The sequence below is a fragment of the Adiantum capillus-veneris genome, chromosome 22 (genome assembly GCF_014529385.1).
Source record: "Adiantum capillus-veneris isolate H3 chromosome 22, ASM1452938v2, whole genome shotgun sequence".
NCBI lineage: Eukaryota > Viridiplantae > Streptophyta > Polypodiopsida > Polypodiales > Pteridaceae > Adiantum > Adiantum capillus-veneris.
This window is the reverse complement of record NC_140952.1, coordinates 104,915,644-104,937,336: the sequence shown is the minus strand read 5'-3', so window position 1 is coordinate 104,937,336 and position 21,693 is coordinate 104,915,644. Positions and strand designations below refer to the sequence as shown.

Below are 21,693 nucleotides of genomic sequence, written 5' to 3'. Positions count from 1 at the left end.
AGAGAGAAAGTCACACACACACACACAAGCTCCCTTTACACAAAGGGAATGAGAGACACATGTCAGCTCCCTAGACTAGATGCCCACAAGGTATACCCAATTCCTATTGGATGGCCTTGGAGGTGGACCAATGAGAATTAGGCTAGAGTAAATCTAGTTTAATAATTTAAAAACACTTAATAAAAGAACCCATGAGAATTAAACCCTCTAGAAGACTATTGGACAGTCTCCCAAGGGGTCCAATGAGCATTCAACAGCCCAATGGCTTTCCTGATTCCTATTGGCCAGGAGGCAAAGGGGTCCAATGAGAGTTTAGTTGAATTATTAAATTACCTAAAGCTCTCACAAAAGGGGAAAGGGGGACACATTTCAAAAGGCTATCACTTATGCTGCTTAATTGTCATTGGCTAGCCCTAAGGAGGTCCAATGAGAGGGTAGCATGAGCAAATAGCAAGAGGGGTCGACCAAGAGAGAGAGGGGGCTGATTTTTGCAAGGCATTATCAAACACACACACACACTCACACAATCTCATGTGTGAAGTAAAGAAGACTCTCTCTCCTTCTCACGCTTTAATGGAAAGCTTATCACCTACTCAAAGCTTGTGAGAAAGGAGGCCTACACCAACAACTCTTGGCTTTGTGATGCAAATCCAACCAAGAGCCAAGCTTCAATGCATGCTCATCTCCTCTACCATGCTAATTACTAAGCTAAGCTATGCTAATATGAGTGATTATGTGAGGAGATGTACATCTTTCTCGTAAGAATACTCCTACTTCCTCTCAATCTACTCTCATACCTTGCTAGCTCTCACCATCTTCGAAGGTGTGTGAGGTCTTGGGTCTGAGACTGGAGACAATTGATGTTGTGGTTGATAAGTGTTTTGCTTGGTGCATGAAGCTTTCATCTTCATTGCACTAGCTAGTCTTGAAGGAACACAAAGAATTGTATTATACAATGTCTCTCTTGATGGGAGAAACCATAATACAAAGCCTTTTGGAGGGGGGACCGGCTCCATGTAAATCTGGTCCTCAACTGTTGTCGGTAGCTTAATTTCTCTCTCTTTTGAAAGTATTGTTCATGCTATCTAACTAAGTGTTATGCTTTTTGTTGCTCTCTCCACCCAAGCACTCTTGTAATTCTCATTAGGAATCTATTCTAATGAAATGCCCACTATGTTCATGCTAATTTTCGCTATACACAAGTTTTTAGGCCATTAAATGTTATAGAACAGATATGGCAAAGCAGCTCTATCTAGTTTTTTTATCACCAGTCTTCCCTTAAGAGGTGTTATTGTCAACCTCTGTAGTTGATCTAACTTGACAATTGCTATGCTTCTAACCTCTAGTACATAGCTACTACCTGAAGCCTGGTTAGCTTCTGTAGCTCTAATGGCTTTAGTTTGTTGGTTAGTAATGTTAGTGCGATCAGCCTATGTCTGCATTTCTTGTGTGTTTTGCTCAATGATGGTGGTCTCCGTACTGACTGGTTTCTGACTCCTTGATTGAAATCCCTGTATTAAATTAAGTGTTCTGGGATTTTTAACAGAAGAAACAATATCTATGTCGGTAGCTGAGCGCTTCTCCCCTACCAAGTCTTTACCCTTGCCTTTGTCCCTAGAAGGTTTTGATGAGCTTTCCTTTCTCTGTGACTCAGTTTATTGTGAATCAAATCTATCAGATCCAATTTCCCCATCAGATGAATCTAAATTGATTTTATTGGCTTTGGAAGCATCCACCTTGTCCCATGTTGTGTGGATAATGACAAGTACTGTAGATTGACTCGCCCAGTAGAAAAACTGCCAGACATACCAAGCTTTAAAGAGGCTTCTAGATTTAGCCTTGACAGTCTACTGTGTGACACTGCTGAACAAAAACTGTGCAATGTTGATGTTAGCATCTGGGTCTAATATTTTAGCTAGTAGCATTGCAAACAATTTTTCAGACAAATATGTGGGACTGTTCTTCAGGATGATGGTCTCAATAATAAATCTACCCACTATTGTATAGATTTATTATTGAGACCCCGAGCCCCATCTTTTCTGTTCTTTCTGGCCTGATTGTCTTCCTTTGGATACTGGTTGACTTCCTCAATAGTTGCTTGTGTGGTTTTCTAGTCATTAGGGAGTTTGAAAATGTGGGCCAATTCACCAACAGTCAGTTCTAATGTGCGACTGTGAATCACTACAGTACTTTTATCGGCTTTGTACGTAGCGAGCACCTGTTGCGTGATTTGCCCATTGAAAGGAAGTGTTGTAGCTTCCCTAATCACCTCTAAACCCCATAGTTTGAGCAATTTCTCGCTCACTTTCTTGGAATACATACTTTGCTATCTTGTTGTGTTGTATGAGACCTAACGACTCCTTAAGGCTCTCTGTTTGAGATGCGTGATTTGCCCACCAAAAGGAAGTGCTGCAGCTTCCCTAATCACCTCTAAACCCCATAGTTTGAGCAATTTCTGGACTTTCTTGGAATACATACTTCGCTATCTTGTTGTGTTGTATGAGACCTAACGACTCCTTAAGGCTCTCTGTTTGAGAGTGCATCTTGTCCATGGATTCCTTCATATATTGTGATATGGTCTTTCTGCCCATACACGACTCAAACGAAGAAGTATCGGTTAAAGAAGACTTACTTGTTGATGATGTTGTTGATGTCGTGAATGAGTCGTTGAAGGAATAGTGTGGCGTGTTGGGTATGGTTATGGTTGAAGGAGTTAGGCTCTACAAGGGAGAAGCAGGTAGATGTGGGTCGGGCACACTCTCTGCAAGTGGAGGAGCAAGTGGTGCCAAGGGTTGTAAGTAAGCTGTGGATGGGCAAACCTGTCGCATAGTTATACGTATTCTTGCCATGAATTCTCCACGAGCTAGTCGCCCCTTGATCTCTGCGCTCTACTTGTGACGTGTCGATCATGCATTGACTTGTCCATTTAATTATTACTAAAGAGATTTGCTTCAAGATTCATTCTCCACGTGCGATTGGCTGGGACTTTAAATGCTTTATTTGTTTTTGACTGGATTGATTGGATGACTGATACTGGTTCCTTGATTGAACTGATCGGATGACTGACTGAGTGAACTAAAATCATAATGGAATGAGTTGGATGTGTTCAAACAAGTATTCCAGGTTGATACTTAGAACTAAAGATGTCAGACTTAGAAGACTCAATGATTACTAGAAAACGATACTGGAACTGAAAGAGGAAACACCAAAACCGAAAGATGAAACACTGGAATTGAAAGACAAGATACTGGTAATGAAACTGCAACTGGGATTGTATTTGAGATATGCATAATACACTGGAGAGCAGTCAATATCCTAGGAGCTTGCTTTGTCATTACAAAAGAGAGAGAGAGAGAGAGAGAGAGAGAGAGAGAGAGAGAGAGAGAGAGAGAGAGAGAGAGAGAGAGAGAGAGAGAGAGAGAGAGAGAGAGAGAGAGAGAGAGAGAGAGAGAGAGAGAGAGAGAGAGAGAGAGAGCACACTACAAGAGCCCAAGTAGCTCTGAATGTAGACTAGTGAAGATTCTAAAGAGTCAAAAGCTATACAAAATGAGTAAGGTCCTATTTATAGGCTACCAGACTGGTGTTTGACTGACTATGCACTGTCAGCTCTACTGCAGTAACTCACTGGTTACTTCTCCTAGAAGCTTCCTTCGCCTACCAGTCTAGGCTTGAGGTTGGTTCCCGCCTTCTACAACATGGGATATTCCTTTAACATTTGGAATATGTTGTGAGGGTGGAATATCCACTGAATCTAGAATATTCTACTAAAGTAAGTGTGTTGCCTGAGTGCAACATGCACTTCTTCCCAATACTTGTGGTGGATAAAGATAACGACACCCATAATGATATAGATTGATTACCCTAGCCTAATAATCACAAATGTATAGAAAATGTCTTATACTTTTATTAGCATAGAAACTTGTGTACAAAAGAGCCCCACATATAGATGGAGAGGAGCTTGTAAATATTGTGAGTGCTTAAGTGACATATGTGGAATGTTCATATTGATTACTCGATAAGCCTAATACAATTTTGTGAAAGGACACACGGAGAGTTATCCACGTGAATAAATTCAAAATCCTTGATCAAGCTATGTAAAAAATGCTACATAAAAAGCTTGCACAGCAAACTCTGGGGTAATTGTCCAACACTCACATCTAGAGAAGCGACATGTCTTCATTGTAACTAGAGTAAGTGAAAAATCCTTTCTAACACTTGTAGCGTGAGGTCCACGCAAATGAAGTAGGAGATGCGACCACCTTCCAAGACCGTGTTGTAATCCTTGCCAATAAAGTTGTGCATATCACCATCCAACAAGCCTCTCCATCGTCATGGAGATTCGTTAATAAGAAATTAATTGTTGAAAATCACGTTAAGCTCAACAACTGCTTTGGTGGATATGTACACCAAGTGTCGTGCTCTTAGCAAATCCATGACGAGGCTTTGAGGCAAGGGATGTTGGAGCATCATGTTAAGCTCAGTAGCATTGTCATGGATATATATGTAAGGTGCGACACTCTTGTCCAGGAGGATACAAATGCATATAAATTTGTTATTTATGGGTTGTTCAAAGGTGGGCCGTGTTTGGCAAATTTTTTGATCGAGATATTCTTGATGATCTTCTTGTCTCTTGCACTATATTGTTTGAAGGACATGCCCAACAAGGGGAGGGCGAGAAGCTATGGGCTATTTTTAGCAAGCGTCGATTGAGTGCTTATCTGTGGATGCTATCACCTATGCTTGAGTTTTGTAGCAATGTAGCATTATTAAAGTGTAGATGTTAGCAACAAAATCCTTGAGGAGATTTTTAGGTAGAGATATTGAAGAAAAATGTTATGCTTGGAAATGATTTGGTCATTATGGTTGAAAGCAATGCCCAACAAGGACCTCAAAAGCTATTTCAACAAATTTAAAAGGATATTTTAGTACAATTGTAGTACATAGGAGGAGATGCCCTGGCCAAGAAAGTGGTGGATTGTTTTCAATACAATATGCTAAGTAGGGAAAGAGTTATGTCAATTGGTGCAAAGCGAGGGATGGTGTGTAGCATTATGCAATACATTGACATAAGCAAACAAATCAATGATTAGATTGTAGTTAGTCGACGGTTGTTGAAAAAAGTGTTGCGCTTGGCAACACTTGGTTGATCTGTGTGCCAAATGTTCAATAGCTTCCCTTGCAAGGTGTCCGCTAATTCCATCATATGCAAACCATGGGCTTCTCTCCAAATATTGGATAGCATTCCTTTAAAGATGTCCACAAATTTCATCATATGCAAAGCAAGAGCTTCTCTCCAAATGTCTATCTAAAAGCCTATGCTAAGCTAAAACTTGATCTCACTTGCATGAACAAGAGTTGGTATTGTTTTCTACAAATGATCTTGCTCTTATCTCAACTTTTCTCTAGATGGGGTCAAACCTATGCTTTCATTTTGTAAGAATGTGGCATTATGCAAGATGTAGATGTGGGCAAACAAATTCACGTTGATATTGCTAGTTAGTGGTGATGCTTTAGTTGATATGGTTGCAAGATGCTCCCAACAAGGCAATGTGAGGATGCTTTGGAGAGTTTTCAATGTGTGTGGAAGGAGGTTTCTATTACCTATGTAGTCTATACTTTTAGGAGGAGATGCCCAACAAAGGAGCTGCCAAGAACTAATTTTAATGTGATATGGCTAATGGGAAGTGCCAAGAAGGTATGACTTATTTTCTCACTAGATGCGGTCATCTATGCTTGCATTATGAGGTGCATAGTATTATGGAAGACGTGGCTGTGGGCAAACAAATTAATGAAGAGATTGTTAGTCACTAGATATTTGGAAAAGATAATGCTTTTTGGTCAAAATGTATGCCAATTGTTGGTGGACAATAGTGGTTGTCAGATATGATATGTCCATTGATTTTTGGTTTGCTTGTGATACCACAAAAGTTCTTAATGAGCTTCTTGTACACAAGGTAGCCCCGCGAAGCTCTCGACTATTTTCAATGAAGGCAGAGCGAAGACCGTACAAACTAGTTGTACCATGCCCTTCGTTGTGACCCTAATTGGTTATAAGTCACTAGGAGCTTCATCTTAACTAATGAAAGATCCTCATGCCCCGCGAAGCTCTCGACTATTTTCAATGAAGGCAGAGCGAAGACCGTACATACTAGTCGCACCATGCCCTTCGTTGTGACCCTAATTGGTTATAAGTCACTAGGAGCTTCATCTTAACTAATGAAAGATCCTCATGCTTCCATTGATCCCGTGATAATAGTCTTGAGCAGCCTCGAGGCTGTGTTTTCTTGAGAAATTATAGTGGCACGCTTACGATGGAGCGACCCATGACGCAGGTCGAGGAGGCCCTCGAGATCCAGTCTCTGCGACGAGTCATCAGTGCCTACCTCAAGTACTCTTTCTTCTTTCTTTCATTGCCCGCTACCAAAGAACAAAGTGGAAAACTCTTGTCAAGCAATCTTTTGATACGTAACACACAGAGAGAGTGATTGTGTCTTTGTAATGCAATTTGTTTCATTCTGTGTGTGTGTGTGGAGAGAGAGAGAGAGAGAGAGAGAGAGAGAGAGAGAGAGAGAGAGAGAGTGTTGCAATGCCACTGAGACACGGACTTGCCAAAAGCTTTACATAATAATATCCTGAGGAGAGCTGATATTTGATGCTTTTTAGGCCAAGGGCCTTTAAATATGAGCCTTAGGAGAGGCTTCTGGCATTCAAGCAAATGTAGATTGTATAGAGCTTTCCTCCCCCCCTCGGGTAGTTGTACTATTTGAAGATTAATAAAAAAGAAATACCGAAAGGAACACTAGGATTTTGGGCCTTGGGGCCAAAGCATTTTTGAGTGGAACACCGCCACTCTGTGTCCATTGTGTGGAATCTGTGTGTGTGTGTGTGTGTGTGTGTGTCTGTGTCTATTGAGTTCAACTCTCCTCATCGGATAGATCTTTAAGGTCTCTTGGGATAGTTTCCTACGACGTCTTCTTCTTCTCCTCTCTCTCTCTCTCTCTCTCTCTCTCTCTCTCTCTCTCTCTGGGTGTGTGTAGTGCTGAAGTGCTAAAGTTTTTGTTATTTCTAGATGGGCACCTATATATGGGGCCAAGGGGGTACCCACTTCCACATCACATCTCACAGAGATCATACTGAGGGTCTTTTGCTCATGGTAGTTATGTGGGGCTGATCGCCCCTCTTCCTACATCTAGCGTTTGTGGTCTACTGTCTCTCTCCCTCTCTCTCTCCTCTCTCGCGCTTCCGCACACGCGCACTCTCACAGGCACATGGTGTCTCAACTGTTAAACTCTCCACCCTTGTCCCCACGAATAGTCTTCAACTCCTTGTTGGTCTCCTTCTTCACAAGGGTACACCAATTCTTGAAGATCTCAGAACTCTTATCCTTGTGCTTGAGAAAGAATAACTAAGTAAAGCTATTGAAATCATCCACCAGGATAGAACTTTGCCTAAGGATGAAGTTTGCATGGGTCCACAAAGGTCGGTGTGAGCCAACTCCAAAATTGCAGCAGCTCGGCGTGGCGAGTGCCTTGGTATAGCCTCTATAGGTTGCTTCCCACAAATGCATGAAGTGCATTGTTCTTTGTCACAAAATGACGACGTGGCATGATCATCAATGGGTAGATCAACTAGATCGAGCGAATCAAGACCGTATAGGCTTGCAAAAAGCATTGTAATACATTTCAGCCACAGAAGCTTCAAAGGAAGCTATTTGGTTGTAAGGTGCAGCGGAAGTGAATGTTGAACTTTGCTCAAGATGAGTGCTCCGAACTGTGCTCAAGGTTCCTTTTACTTATGGAAGGGAGAGCCTTCCGTTCTTTTAATAAGAGAGTGCAATGGACACAAACAAAGTGAATGGAGACTGTGCGTGAAGGTGCATGAGACTGAGAGAAGAGAGAGAAGAGAATATGACACCAGAATGTTGTCAAACCCTCCTCCGAAGGCCCCACTCTCTATGGCGAGAGCGGTCTACTATTGATTGCACAAATTTCTACAATGCTTGGACTTGCCGACGATGTCGACGACGATGAGGACGACGACGAGACGGGCTGAAATCTGCAAATCTTTATCTGTTGAATTTTGACTCTATGTCGATGATGATGTCAATGGCGATGATGCGATGACAACGTGCTGAAAACGCAGATGTTGAAATCTGCGTTTTCCGGGCTGAAACTGCAAACTTCGCAAGATCTGACCGTGCGGCGAGGATTTGCTGCGGGAAGGTGAGATCTGCAAGGTTCGGGACTTCTAATGCGGAGTCTGACTGCTAAAAATTGAAAACGTTGGTGCTTGTGGAGATTCCGTCGCGAAGATCAGCAAAAACGTTGAAAGGCCTTGCAGACAGGGATTTTAATTACGCGATGACGCATTTTGTTAAATGTTAATTATTGTTGTTATTATCACTAGTTTTTTCATGTTAATAACATATCTAATGTCATGACCTACGAAAACCGGTAGAAAACGTAGAACTGGCGAGAACCAACAATCCCGGCAGGCCCGACGGGTTTAATATGAAACCCGGCGGGCTCGACGGGACAAGCAAGAATCTCGCCGGGCCCGTCGTGTACCCCCTCCATATTTGGCGGCTCTATATAACCCTTTTATAGACATTACATCACATCACATCACATCACATCACCTCTTCCTCTAAATTTGGTCATCCTTTAAAATTTAGAAGAAAAACTAAAGGTAAAAAATTAATAGTCTTTAAAAAAAAATAAAACTTAATGTAACTCTGATCATGGATCATTAGTTCTTTTTTGGACTGAACTGATTTTTGAAAGGAGGTAGAAAGGTGAATCTTTGGGTCAGTATCTCTACATTTGGGATGGACTGACCTCATGTGTGGTTCACCGTTATATTTGCTAAATTGATTAGAACTTCTATCATGGGTCATTAGTTCTTTTTTGGACTGAACTGATTCTTGAAAAGAGATAGAAAGGTGAATCTTTGGGTCGATATCTCTACTTTTGGGATGGACTGATCACATGTTTGATTCACCGCTGTATTTGCTTGCTATTCCGATTAGAGCTCCAATCATGGGTCATTAGTTCTTTTTGAAATGGACTGATTCATGAAAAGAGGTAGAAAGGTGAATCTCTGGGTCGATATCTCTACTTTTGGGATGGACTGATCACATGTTTGATTCACCGTTGTATTTGCTTGCTATTCCGATTAGAGCTCCAATCATGGGTCATTAGTTCTTTTTTGGACTGGACTGATTCATGAAAGGAGGTAGGAAGGTGAATCTTTGGGTCGATATCTCTACTTTTGGGATGGACTGATCACATGTTTGATTCACTGCTGTATTTGCTTGCTATTTCGATTAGAGCTCCAATCATGGGTCATTAGTTCTTTTTTGGACTGGACTGATTCATGAAAGGAGGTAGGAAGGTGAATCTTTGGGTCGATATCTCTACTTTTGGGATGGACTGATCACATATTTGATTCACCGTTGTATTTGCTTGCTCATGTTTGAGTAGATTGAGGTTTATTCCCTTCAGGCTTCACTACTATGCTTGTGTGTGATATTGATTATAACATTAATGTTTGGTTTGAATAATACTTGAAAGAAGAGATAGCATACTGAGCTATGTTTATTGGTATTGCAGGCATCCAATAAGTATGTCTTCCACTGGGAATGTGAGCGGTGATGTTGGTGTCTCAAGCCTGGCTCCTTGAGGAGACCTCCTACCTCGATGCCAGGTCCTGCTTCGCAGGGCAAGCGAAAGGCAGGTGGAAAAAGTCCAGGACCCGAGTGGAATTTTGCCACAAATTTAAATAAGTATCAAGATTGGAAATGTTTTTGTGAGAATATCTTCATTCTCCTGTTCACGCTGACCTTTAAGCTTATTATAGTCTTCAGACATTTTGAACATTGCATATAGCTTTTTGGATATCTCATACTCACATATAGCACAATGAAAGCTATTCATCATGCTTTGCATCAAGCATGATATATGGTACATATGTCCGCATGGCAAGCTGAAGTGACCACACCACTCATGAAAGAATGATCTACATATGGGGCAAGGACCACCGTGCTCACCGGAAGCTGGAGGGGCCTCAATAGATGTTGAGTGCTCAATCAATGTGGCAGCATTTTGTTTTTTTATAGTCGCCTCTAACTCTTTTACGTGGCGAGATAGCACCTTCACCTCCCTTTGCAAGTCTCTATTTAGGGTTGCTTCTGCGTGAGAGCCTTGTGTAGCTTGTGATGCCTGCTTGAGTTGAGTTTGAAGCTCCTCCTTAACTTGGTGCGCTTCCATTGATGCACCTTCTAGTGCCAATGACATCTCTTGCCGTGTGACGGTGATTGCACTGCTACGAATGTCCTCAACCGTCATATGAGGTGTCCTTGAGCTGAAGTCCACTGCTTCAGCCAAGACATAATGCATGTATAACATCTTGGCAAACTCCAATGGACAATCCATATGATGCATTAGGATGACCCATAACATCGAGATATATGTTCTCTCCATTGTCTCGTATGTCTGCATTAATGCATTGTGATAGCTTGAGTCGGCCTTTCTTGATGTTGTCATCTGCAACGCCTGGCCATATGGATTTGACCATTTCTCGGTCAATCCTAGAGTTCACATCTTTCCATTGTGTACCCACTGGGTTGGCCCACTGGGAGCAACGAGCTGCAATTCGAGCGGTGTCATTCACTCCACCGCCTTGACACATGGATCTAAGATGCTCAAAAGCGCGCTTAGCCCTTTGATTATCATTATCCATATCCTGATTAAACACTATACTTCAGTTACGGCATACAAACTTAATGATAATCAATTGCTATAAGAGTAACCACCATTTTACCACAATCAATTGATATAAGAGTAACCACCATTTTACGACAATCAATTGATATAAGAGTAACCACCATTTTTTAAATCAATGAATGACAATCAGTGATTCCACGTGGCTTATTGCTTGAAACTTAAGAGAAAAAACAAAACTCATAGAAAATTTGTTGTCTATTGAGATATAACAAAGTGTTTTTACTACTCATACATCATCCATGGTGCATAAAACCCAAATTTTAAAAGTGCTTTTATAAGTCAAAAGTACATATATCCATCAAAAAAGTGCTTCATAAAGTACATCATATATCCATCAAAAAAAGGCTACACTCATTTCAGAGGGAGGGCGTAAGCATCGTTTTGGCTGGGCTTCAAATCTTTCTAATTCTTCGTCCAAAAGTGCCAAGGTCTTTCTCTCTGTGGATTTCTTCCTCACCCAACCTTCCACAACAATCCTAGATATGGCTTGTACCTCCACTGAAACCTTATGTTTGAACCAATCTGTGCTGTAGTAGTCAGAGAACTCTCCACAAAACTTACAAAGTTGCCATATCACCATCCTATGGCGTACACATCTGTGGCCTTGGTCCATGGGCACGGGTGATTGCCATCTAGTAACTCAGGAGCTCGCCAAGGATGAAGCTTTTGCCAGTTTTCATCGATATTGTCGGTCTTTTGTGTCTCTAAGCCAACACGCAGAGCCAATCCCCAATCAATTATTCCAATACGGGGAGTGAGATCCTTGGTAAAGTCCAACATGATGTTCCATGGATGGAGATCATTGTGGATCACTCCCTCGTCATGTGCGAATCGCAATGCCTTCACCAAGGCATGGATCAACGAGGGAGCATGATTGCACAGGCTCTTGATACATGTTTTCTGGTCTTCAGAGAGCTGCTCCCATTTAAAGTCTTCAGGGATCTTTCCTTTCCCCTCTTGATGCGCTACAAGCGTCGTGAAAGAGCCATGTGGATGGGGCACTGTCTCCATAAGATCACCTAAAGTTCCCCCATTGAAGTAGGGGAATATCAGAAACCATAGCAACGTTACAGAGTGGGCAATACTCCTCACAATCCCTCTATGGTTGAGATCTACCCCACTTTCTGATGCAAAGCTTTTCCACTGATGCTTGGCCTGTCCTTTGAACTCCTTGGCACAATAAGTATTCGTTGCAAGAAGGAAACATATCCCTTTGATTTGAACTTGCCACTCTGTGCCATAAGCCCCTGACCCAAGTTTCTTGATCTTCATAATGGACTTATTTGGAATGCCCAGAGTCATACTACATTCAGAATTGTATATACTGCTCTCCAGGTGACTGGCAGAAGCAGTAGAATCCGATGTTCCCTCAATGGCAGCCTCCTCAATAAACGGTTCTCCAACTTGGCTTCTCCCCACAACTCTGGTGATAGCCATTCGCATTTTCTTGCTTAGGCCAAACTGTGTGTCTATGTGGGATGCTCGCCTTGACCTCTCCTTTTCAGCTCTCCATCTAGTGTTCCAATGCTCTAGCTTACCCTTGTCTACTTCTTGAGGGCATTCCTCTTTCAAATCAGAGGCCACCTTGGGCAAATTGCCCACCCAAGTGCTCAGTAATGAGTTTATTGATTCGGTTGTTTTGTCTGGATATAACAACAACATTTTGTGGGCAATCTCATTGTATAATGATTGCAATCTAGACTCATCTGCAACAATCTGCGCTATATCGTCGGGATCTAGTGCACTGACGATCGTAATCAACAATTGTCTTATTTTCTTTTTGAACTCTATCATTGAAGTAGCAGAAGGATCCATTTTGCCTACAATGGTATTATTGCAAACAACACATTGTGAAATATAACTATGTGCCACTGCATTTGGATCTTTTCTACGTGAAAGAAAAAGTGCAATATAGACCATAGATCTCGTACGCTTTTGCAGTGACACACCTAATCGCAATTGCAACCATGTGCCAATGCCTCACCGTACGACAACATACAAACAGATGCTCCCGTCATTCTAACAGCAACACATCTAGTCGCAATTGTAACCATGTGCCGAAGCATGAATGACTGGGAGCAACATAAAACATAGTCACCCTACGCTTTTGCAACGACACATTTAGCCGCAATTGCAACCATGTGCCAGTGCATCCACGCACGGTGATTTGTTTCAAACAGATGCTCCTGTCAATCTAGCAGCAACACACCTAGTCTCAATTGCAACCATGTGCCGAAGCATGAATGACGGGAAGCAACATAAAACATAGTCATCTTGCGTTTTTGCAATGATACACCTAGCCGCAATTGCAACCATGTGCCAGTGCATCCACGCACGGTGACTTCTTTCAAACAGATGCTCCTGTCATTCTAGCAGCAACACACCTAGTCGCAATTGCAACCATGTGCCGAAGCATGAATGACTGGGAGCAACATAAAACATAGTCATCCTACGCTTTTGCAATGACACACCTAGTCGCAATTGCAACCATGTACCAGTGCATCCACGCACGATGTCTTCTTTCAAGATTCAAGCATATGAAGCATTATGAAATTATTTGAGCACACATTCATGCATTAGATGCTACCGTCAATCTAGCAGCAACACACCTAGTCGCAATTGCAACCATGTGCCGAAGCATGAATGACGGGAAGCAACATAAAACATAGTCATCTTGCTTTTTGTAATGACACACCTAGCCGCAATTGCAACCATGTGCAAGTGCATCCACGCACGGTGACTTCTTTCAAACAGATGCTCCTGTCATTCTAGCAGCAACACACCTAGTCGCAATTGCAACCATGTGCCGAAGCATGAATGACTGGGAGCAACATAAAACATAATCACCCTACGCTTTTGCAATGACACACCTAGCCGTAATTGCAACCATGTGTCAGTGCATTCACGCACGGTTACTTCTTTTAAACAAATGCTCCTGTCATTCTAGCAGCAACACACCTAGTCGCAATTGCAACCATGTGCCGAAGCATGAATGATTGGTCATCGTACGCTTTTGCAATGACACACCTAGCCGCAATTGCAACCATGTGCCAGTGCATCCACGTACGATGATTTGATAAAAGAAATTTTAAACCTTTAAGTTTTAACGCAAAAAACTCAAAAAAAACATCAATAAAATAAGGAAGGGTTTAAAAAATTACTGCTACACTGCTTTGAGAATGTGGAAAGCTGCCAGAAAGTTTGGTGAAAACTTTTCAATGTACCTCTTTTGTGAAAAACAAGCACTGGCGTCACCTTTATATAGCCACGGCGGGCCCGGCGGGCAAATAGCTTTACCCGGCGTGACCGTCGGGAAAATTCACTAACCCGACGGGCCCGGCTAATTAGCCCGGCGAGCTACGAGCCGGTCTCCAGGTCTCCCTGGAGGTCAAAAAAGATGAATGTCAATTAACAAAATATTTGTTATTTGCATTTCTATTGTTATTAACCTGAAATTATAGTGTGATCACGTCATTTTGAAATCCCTGCAAGTTGCAGATGTAAAAACGCTAGGGCTGAAAATGGTCCTGCTGCGTTGAATCTGCTAACGCTGGGGCTTCAGCTTCTTGCTATCGCCAGGAATCTGCAAGATCCAAAAACGCTGGCTGATCTGGTAAAAAAAATGCTAGGTTTATGTTGTGGAGCAAAAACGCTAGGCCTCTTGGAGGTTCTGTTGAGAAGTTGCATGTTGAGCGTGTGCTCCTGCTACCTCTTCTGCCAGAAAGTGCTAGCGCTAGGTTTGCTTATATACAAACTTAGCAAAATTACCCTACCTACTTTCCAACAAAAGTCACTTAAAAATAATAAGTGAAAAATGTCAAAAATAGGGAAAATAGGTTTAATGCTTTGGAAAATTCCCCTAATGGATTCTGATGGGAATGCTTATGATCATGCTGTGTGCAACCGAAGGATATGCATCTAATCTAAGTGACTGGTCATGCACGATCTGCGAACAGACTCACAAAAGTGCCATATCACTTCCTATTCTAGACTGACTTGACTGACTGAACCCTAGTCATGCTGTAGCTTGTCCACGGACACATAGGGTTGGATGTGTCATGTGATATCCGCTCCTTTTCAAAGTGAGGTACTGGTATCGAACTGTATGGCGTCAAGGGAGATCGCCAATAGCATCCGGAATCCTTGAAAGGACTCTTGGCCGACCCATTCTGATGTGTAGGTCGTGCGGTACTTGAACTTCATAAAGGTTTGCAACGCTTGCTTCTTTGGGCCGCACCGAAAGCGACACAAAGTCTGCTGTGGCTCTTTCATTTATTCAACTTCGTCTAGAGTCATGCTTCTTCCTTCTTCAAGAATCTCCATGGCTGAAAATTCTTGAAACCACTTCCAACACAAAAACATGAACATACCCATTCCATGTAAAGTGAATGGAAAAAATCTAATCTTTCTAAAAGACTGTGCATGCAATGCAGATGAAACAAGAGACGGAGTGCCAAACCGTTCACCACACACACGCAAACAATGAGATCGAATCTTGTCTTTCTGATCTAAATCAATCAACTGTGGCAATTCACAACGGGAATGCCCATGCTTGATGCTCAATCTTTCTTGTGCTCTTTTTGAAACTGTGTCATGCCAAGGAAGAGACATGGAATGTAAATTCCTTGGGTGCATACTTTTCAGCTTTCCATGAGTAATCTGCATACATCTGTGCTCATTCGTGAGTGAAATGTGCTCAACGTACAATATGTCATGCCTAGGAAAAGGGATCACATAAAGAGGCTGACTAAAATACAGGAAACGATCACGAATGAAACACTCGAACAATGCGTGCTGACGAATCATTCGAACACATAGTACTTCCTGTAAGGGTTCTTTGGACCTAGGCTTGAGAGCCAAGATCGGTTCGTCGTGTTTGATCGAATCCTCCTGTGGGGGTTTTGTGGACCTCGACTTGAGAGCCAAGATCGGTTCTTCGTGTGGGATCGAATCTGCAACGAGGTTAGCTTCGCTAGAAAAAGCATCAACTAAACCATCATCCTTGTGAACAATCACATCATCTTCATGCAAATCATTATGCTCGTGAGAAATCACATCTTGATCATCATGCAAATCATCGTGCTTGTGAGAAATCACATCTTGATCATCATGCAAATCATCATGCTTGTCATTGTCATCCAAATCATCATGCGTATCATTATCATTCAATTCATCATGCTTATCCTGTGTGTCATGCTTGGGAGAAGAAGAGACTGAGAGAGAGTCCTTTTCCTGATTCTGTGCAAACTGCGCCTGCACAATAGAAAAGAGTCGCAAGAACTCTTTCATGTGTTGGTCGCTCTTTTCTTTTCTTGCTTTGTTCTCGCGATCAAATTCTGCTTGTCTTTCTTTGGCTTCCAAGCGTGCTTGCTCGCGCTCACGCGCTATGGTTGCCACTCTTTCTTCGTACTTACGATCAATTTCTGCTTTTCTTGCTTCACGTTCTAACTTCCTTGCTTTGCGTTCTAACTTGTTGTCCATAAACATCTGCTCCAACTCCTCGATACGAGTTAGTGTAATCCTTGGCGTAGATGGGGAAGGGTCGGAAAAACCTCTTGGTGGGGAAAATTCTTCTTCGCCTCTCTCATGATCATCACCTCCAAGCGAAGTATCCATTCCGCTTCGAGTGATGACTATCCACTGAAGTCTTTGGGTTCTTGTGGGTTCTTGTGCTCTGGGGTTCTTAAGTTCACGAGGAACTTGGGTTCTTAGGGGTCTTGAGTCTTGGGGGTCTTGAGGTTCTTGGGTTCTTGAGGTTCTTGAGGTTCTTCTTTCGCTTGCAATCTGTGTTAGAGAAGAATCTTCTCTTCACCCGAGGTCTGCTCTTTTCTGCGGGCGCACCCCTTGGCGGCCTTGCGCTCACACCAAGGTTTCTTTTTCTCACCTCACGTCGATTGGCCGGCCGCTAAGTGCACGGTCCGCTCTCAATGTGTGAAAAGAGAAACAAGGGGAGGCTGGACAAGCCCTTCTTTCTTTGGTTTCCTGTCACTCTTCAAAAACACGATTAGGAATCGACAGGCTCAAGAGAACTTGGGTTACGTGCGACCGCAACAAGCAAAAAAAATTCTTGTGGTTCTTTCCTTGAGTGATACAGAACACTGCCAAAGCTCTGATACCAATGTAAGGTGGAGCGGAAGTGAATGTTGAACTTTGCTCAAGATGAGTGCTCCGAACTGTGCTCAAGGTTCCTTTTACTTATGGAAGGGAGAGCCTTCCGTTCTTTTAATAAGAGAGTGCAATGGACACAAACAAAGTGAATGGACACTGTGCGTGAAGGTGCATGAGACTGAGAGGAGAGAGAAGAGAATACGACACCAGAATGTTGTCAAACCCTTCTCCGAAGGCCCCACTCTCTATGGCGAGAGCGGTCTACTATTGATTGCACAAATCTCTACAATGCTTGGACTTGCCGACGATGTCGACGACGATGAGGACGACGACGAGACGGGCTGAAATCTGCAAATGCTAATGGCTGAAATCTGCAAATCTTTATCTGCTGAATTCTGACTCTATGTCGATGATGATGTCAATGGCAACGATGCGACAACGACGCGCTGAAAACGCAGATGCTGAAATCTGCGTTTCCCGGGCTGAAACTGCAAACTTCGCAAGATCTGACCGTGCGGCGAGGATTTGCTGCGGGAAGGTGAGATCTCCGAGGTTCGGGACTTCTACTGTGGAGTCTGATTGCTGAAAACTGAAAACGCTGATGCTTTTGGAGATTCCGTCGCGAAGATCTGCAAAAACGCTGAAAGGCCTTGCAGATGCAAAAACGCTAGGGCTGAAAATGGTCCTGCTGCGGTGAATCTGCTAACGCTGGGGCTTCTGCTTCTTGCTATCGCAAGGAATCTGCAAGATCCAAAAACGCTGGCTGATCTGGTTAAAAAAACGCTAGGTTTATGCTGTGGAGCAAAAACGCTAGGCCTCTTGGGGGTTCTGTTGAGAAGTTGTTAGTTGAGCGTGTGCTCCTGTTGCCTCTTCTGCCAGAAAGTGCTCGCGCTAGGTTTGCTTATATACAAACTTAGCAAAATTGCCCTACTTACTTGCCAACAAAAGTCACTTAAAAATAATAAGTGAAAAATGTCAAAAATAGGGAAAATAGGTTTACTGCTTTGGAAAATTCCTCTAATGGATTCTGATTGGAATGCTTACGATCATGCTGTGTGCAACCGGAGGAAATGCATCTAATCTAAGTGACTGGTCATGCATGGTCTTCGAACAGACTCACAAAAGTGCCAGATCACTTCCTATTCTAGACCGACTTTACTGATTGAACCCTAATCATGTTGTAGCTTGTCCACGGACACATATGGTTGGATGTGTCACGTGACATTGGTTGGGCAGACTTGCAAAAGAACTTGGCATGCCTGCTCATACACCCGTGTTGGGTTGTGATAGCCAGAGTGCTGTCTACTTAGCCAAAAATGCCATGTTTCATGAGCGTACCAAACACAGATGTGCGGTACCACTTCATACGTTAGGTATTGGAGGATGGTCTAGTCACCTTGATTAAGATCCATACACAGGATAACCTTGCAGATGTTCTCACCAAGAGTCTTGCTAAGGCTCAACATCAACATTGCATACAGCTGGTGGGAGTTGGTTAGCTTAAAGACATCATTTATGCCTTTAAGTGGGAGGTTGTTGGGTTAAAGGCTCTAAATAACCCCTTATGTACAATTTATGTACATTTTTTTAACTTTGTCCAGGTTCACATTGAACCTGGACACCTTTTTAAAAGGTCACTTATAATAAAAGTGGAAAACCCACAACTCAAGATTAGTGAGTTTTCCCAAAAACGTACGAGCTCTCTCTCCCTTTCTGCTTCGATTCCTAGCGCTTCCTCTCTACTGCACTCCGTCTCTTGCTTCTTGCCCCAATCCTGCACTACATCGCGACGTGCACCTATCGGTACCTTCTGCTTCGCGCTTTCAAGGTACACTAGCCATACATGCATGCCCTAGAGCTGTGAAGCAGCAGAGTGGTGTAGCTGAGAAAACGCCAGAGGTGCTGGTCTTGCGGTGCACTGCTTGCCTGTGCTCCTTGGTCTTTTGACTCTGTGACTTCTACCTCTAGATGGCGCCCCATGGACCACATATATAGGTGCATGCAGGTGGGTCGAGCAGTGGGCCCTACAGCCCCACGATTTGGTAAAAGGTCACTTATTAATAAATAAGTGCAAGAGGTGGTTCATATGCACTTTGGGCCAACAAATGGTTCTTGCGGTGGAAAATGCTCATGGTGGGTACTGATGATAATGCTAGTGATCATGGGTTGTGCAATCAAAGGGTATGCAGCTACTCTAAGTGCCTGGACATGCATGGCCTGCGTACAGGCTCACAAAGGTGCTAGAACACTTCCTAGGCTACCTAAACCCTAGAAGTAGGTATAGCTTGTCCACATGCACATAGGGTTAGATGTGTACGTGACATCCCCTCCTTTTCAAGGTGAGGTACTGGTACCGAGATGCATAGCTTCTTTGTAGTTTGCCAGCAACTCAGGGTAATCTGTGAAAAATGCTTCATCAACCCATACTACTTCGTGGGTGCCTGGATCTTTGAACTTAAAAAGATACTGTCGTGCTTGTTCCTATGAACCATGGTGAAACCGATGCAGCAGAATTTACTCCGGTTCCATGACATCTGCTTCATCAATGATCTCAGGTTCTTCTTCTTTAGAAATGTCCTTTGGTGGGTCTCCCTGAAACAACTTCAACCAAGAAACATGGAAAACGTTACAGGATATCTCTTGCTATCAGTGTGGACGTAAAGGGCATAAAAAAGCCCGATTGCAAATACTACAAGAAAGAGCAAGAAAGAAAGAAACAGCAAGGAAAGAAAAATAAGGATGATAAGAAAGAAGACGACAACTCTTCCTCAAAAGAAGTTGCAAAGGCAAATGTTGCATCTAGTGTGGTTATTGAAGAGCTTCCAGACACTGAGGATGTACTTGTTGCACCTTCTGGGATTGATTTGACGTTATGGTAACAGCAGGTGATATGTATATCACAAAAAGAGAGGTGATTGATGCTTTGCCATTAGCCCATGATGGCCTGTCCCAACCTTGGATAGTGGATATTGGTCCCTCCTTTCATGTTACTCCCTCTTTGAAGTCATTTTCTACCTACATTGATTGCCTAGGCAAGGTTTACTTGGGCAACAACTATGCATGTGAGATAGAGGGTGTGCGTACCATTCACTTGGCCCTTGAAAATGGCCAAGAGCTGGTTTTGGAGGACGTGAGATATGTCCCTAGCATTAAGAAAAGTTTGCTATCAATGGGGCAGCTAGATGCTAAAGGCTATTTCACTACTTTTGGTGGTGGGTCTTGGAAGGTTCAGAAAGGTTCTATGATTGTGAAAGGTAGCAACAAGGGGACTTTATATTATTTGTATTTTCTAGCATTACATGGCAAGTTCTTAGCTGTGGCTGAAGTCCATTCTAAAATGGAGCTTTAGCACAAAAGACGTGGCCATATGAGCCAGAAAGGCCTTCAGGTTCTCTCCTCTTTAGGGAGATTTCATGTGCTGGTCTCAACTTTTGTAATGATTGCACATATGGAAAACATGTGAAGTCTCCTTATTACTCCGGTGTTGTTAAGAAGTCTAATGATCTTAATTTAGTTCAACACTTTGATGCAATATGCATGTTGATTCATATGGGGGTGCACAATACTTTGTTGATGATTTCAGTAGAAAGTCATGGGTGTATGTGTTAAAGAGGAAAAAGGAACTGTTGGATGCTTCTAAAGTTTCATGCTTTTGTTACCACACAGGGCTTTGAAGTTGAAAGCCATTAGAACAGATAATGGGAGAGAGTATGTTTCTAAAGAATTTAATAAATTTTGTGAGATGCATGGCAGTAAGAGGGAGTTGATGGCTCCTTATAATTCTGCATCACATGGCGTGGCTAAAAGACTCAATTGCACTTTTTTTGAGAGTCAAATCCATGCTGTCCATAGCATATCTCCCACAGGAGTTGTGGGGAGAGGCTCTTAAAACTGCAATTCATGTGTGCAATAGCTCTCCAAATTGTGCATTGAAAAATGGCCTTCCTGACTTTGTGTATCTTTGGTTGTAATGCCTTTGTGCATGTACATGTAGAGCTAAGGACCAAACTTGAATAGAGATCCATCAAGGGCATCTTCATGGGATATGAAGATGAGGGAGAGATGGGTTGAATTTGGCTACCTCAAAATAGGAAAATAGTACGCAACTGAGATGTCACGAGACGGGCACCACGTGCTGACGGAAAATAACAGTCTGAACAAACTTTTAGCACTTCAACAACAATTGAATTGAAAGAGAGAGAGAGAGCACATGCGACACGGAGTGGCGGAATTCCCCCTCAGAGAATATTAGCCCCTTTCGGTATTTCTTTATATTGCTTCAATCGAGTGCAATGCCGGTACTTCAATCCCTGCAGTTTCACACTGAAGCATGCTAGAGAATGAGCCCTCTGCACATATTTAAAGGCCCTTGGCATTGAAAAGAAGTTACTGAAAAGCAGTCAAACTCAAAGGCAACTGGTCTCAAAAGCACTAGCACCAAAAGCTGCCAGCGCATTTTGCGGAAATCCATACAGCTGCCACGTCAGCATGGCAACGCGAATTGCGGACGTTCGTAGAACTGCCACGTGAGCATGTCAACGCGAAATCAGGGATTCCGTACAAGCTGTTATGTCATCGATTTTTACGCTTTTTGTGTGTGTGTGTGTGTGTGTGTGTGTGTTGGCCCCGCTTTAATTTTTAATGCCTTTAGGTCACTTAGGCCCCATTGGATGGGGTCCCATAAGTTGGTGGGACCTCTTCTTTAAAAATAGGCCACTCGGCGAGACTTTGCAAGTTAGTAAAACTTCTTCTGTTGCTTCTGCTTTTTCACTTAGGGTTTAGGCCCCTCGGTCGGGATCTG

At 42.8% G+C, this 21,693-nt stretch overlaps 1 protein-coding gene across 1 annotated transcript in view; it reads left to right on the top strand.

Moving 5' to 3' along the window:
• The first annotated feature begins 6,212 nt into the window (after window positions 1-6,212).
• Window positions 6,213-21,693, top strand: part of LOC147429950 (uncharacterized) — a 66,769-nt gene continuing 51,288 nt past the window's right edge. The window contains exon 1 of the mRNA XM_086496134.1: window positions 6,213-6,388. Within this exon, the coding sequence (XP_086352260.1) occupies window positions 6,312-6,388 (77 nt within the window). The 5' untranslated portion in view covers window positions 6,213-6,311. The remainder of the gene's footprint in view (window positions 6,389-21,693) is intronic.